General features: G+C 35.2%; 1 protein-coding gene across 1 annotated transcript in view; it reads left to right on the top strand.

Moving 5' to 3' along the window:
- CFAP47 (cilia and flagella associated protein 47) overlaps positions 1 to 2381 on the top strand; it is a gene marked incomplete at its 3' end in the record, with an annotated part of 181213 nt that overhangs the window by 98061 nt on the left and 80771 nt on the right. Inside the window, exon 23 of the mRNA XM_008058584.2 lies at positions 1981 to 2075. Within this exon, the coding sequence (XP_008056775.2) occupies positions 1981 to 2075 (95 nt within the window). The remainder of the gene's footprint in view (positions 1 to 1980; positions 2076 to 2381) is intronic.

Genomic DNA, 2381 nt, shown 5'->3' with positions numbered 1-2381 from the left:
TCAGTTCTTTGTTTCTGTGACAAATCACTGAGTATGATCGACTCCAAATCCATCCAAGTTCATTGTTGAGCCAAGTAGTTCATCATGCATAGTTAGTGTATCATGCACAGTTTTTGTATTTCCTTTCTTTCAACTTTTTGTTTTTTTCTTGAAGTTAGTAATTGCTTAACTGAATATTTGACTAAATCCTCCAGTGCCACAAGGTCTATAATATGCTTGTCAGGACAATGTTCCACATATTCTAGCCTGTCAAATAATATGTCATTTCTATTTATTTTCTTGAAATAACTACTGGAGCACATCAAACTCCTGCTGTAATAAGGAATTCATGCTTTCTTCCCCTTCTGCATAATTTTTGTATGGGTCATCTTTTTTACTGTAATTATGGGGCTTCATTTTGATTCTTGGCTCTCCTGTGTCTTAAATCCTGTCTTCCTACCTTTTGGTTTACTTCATTGTTTTGAATGATTATAATCTTCCGGGAGTTTCTTTAAAATGCATACAAGGGAGTTAATTTTTTTAGAACTTCCATGTCTCAAAGTACAATGTAATGACTTTTCCTCCCACACTCGAATGATATAATAGTTTGGTTGAATATTGAATTTTATACTGAGATAATTTTCCCTCAAAATTTTGAAAGTATTATTATTTTCTAATGCCTGCTGTACCATTTAGAATTCTGATGCTATTTTTCTTTCATATGTATTATATGCGACTCAATATTCCCCTTTGGAAAGTTTTAGAAATTTCCCTTTTTCCTCTGATGATGTTCCAATATTTTATACTGACGACTTTCATGTAAATTTTTCAGCCTTACCATTGTCTTAAATTCTTGTGGTCCTTTTCAAACTGAAAACTCATGTCCTTTGGTCGTACAAAATTTTCATAAATTATTTCCTTGACGATGTGCTTTCTGCCATCATTTTCTATATTCCTCTTTCTCAGATTAGTATTGGTTGGATTTTGCAATTCGTGGATTATGTTATATATTTTAAGTATCTTATGTAGTCTCATTATCCTTTTCCTTATCATCTTGTTGTATTTTCAGGATACTTTTCTGACTTGACTTTTAAAAAATATTATTTTGGCAATTTTAAACTAGCAAGAGTTCTTAATATTTACTGATTATTTCTTTATTGATAGCCTGTGCTTTTTTTGTGTGGAAAACAATACTTTTTATCTTCAATTATATTATGATTTTTTTGACATTTTCTTCTGTTGCCTACATCGTCTCTATTTTTGCTGAACCTAATTTTCCATTATGTCTCTTTCTCTTTCATGTTAAGTAGTTCCCTAAATACCTATAGACTCTTATCAGTTCTCTCATGTTTATCAGTGAGTATTAAAAAGCTGGCTTCGCCGGGCTCAGTGGCTCAGCCTGTAATCCCGCGCCTTTGGAAGGCTGAGGTGAGTGAATTGCCTGAGCCCGCGGGTTCGAGACCCACCTGGGCAGTAAGACCTCATCTCTACAATAAATCAAAAAATCAGCCGGGCGTGGTAGCGCGCGCCTGTAATTCCGGCTACTCGGAAGGCTGAGACGGAAGGATCGCCGGAGCCCAGCAGGCCGAGGCTGCGGTGGCCGGGAGCGGCCACTACATTCCAATCTGGGTGACAGAGTGAGACTCCAACGCAAAAAAAAAAAGAAAGCTGGCTTCACCACTAACTATTATCTTAGTGCCTGGCAATCAGGATACCAATGAATGTTTTAATTTGGGGAGGAGCATCTAGAATGTTAACTTGTGTGTCTTTAATCTTGGATGAGTTTGTTTTTTCAGAAAATAATTCTATAATTAGTTGGGGGTAATAAGACTTTGTTTAGGTGAAATAAGGCTCCCTAAATGGTAAATCAATATGCCACAACAATGCTTTGTTTGAAAAGATATAATCAACTGATCGTTTTATATTTTAAAATATACTAAGAATTACCTATGAGCTTACATCAGTTGATATTTTATCAGTATGTTTATTTTTCTTTCATAGTATTGCAAGCACCATTGAGATTATCCAGTACTGAGTTTGGATTTGAAATTCCTTTACATGAGATGGATCCTAATAACAAGGTCACAAATACTCAGGTATGTATAGAGAAATGAAACAACTTACAACTGTTTTTATGATTATTGTTTTTAGTTTATTAAGTCGATTCTTCTGAAGCATGAGTGATTTAAACTATTCCCTCTGATTAATTTCTTCCCAAGCATTTATGCTGCTTGGAACAATAATACTGGCATTTTTAGAGAACATGTATATATATAATTTCTCAGAAGTAATTTTCAATGTATAAAAATACACATAAAACTATTTGCTAGCCGGGCTCGGTGCTGTAATCCCGCGCCTTTGGAAGGCTGAGGTGAGTGGATTGCCTGAGCCCGCGGGTTCAA

This window comes from Carlito syrichta, unplaced genomic scaffold (assembly GCF_000164805.1).
Source record: "Carlito syrichta isolate Samal-C Ts95f unplaced genomic scaffold, Tarsius_syrichta-2.0.1 Scaffold303456, whole genome shotgun sequence".
In the NCBI taxonomy this organism is placed as follows: domain Eukaryota; kingdom Metazoa; phylum Chordata; class Mammalia; order Primates; family Tarsiidae; genus Carlito; species Carlito syrichta.
This window is presented reverse-complemented; position numbering and strand designations above follow the sequence as displayed.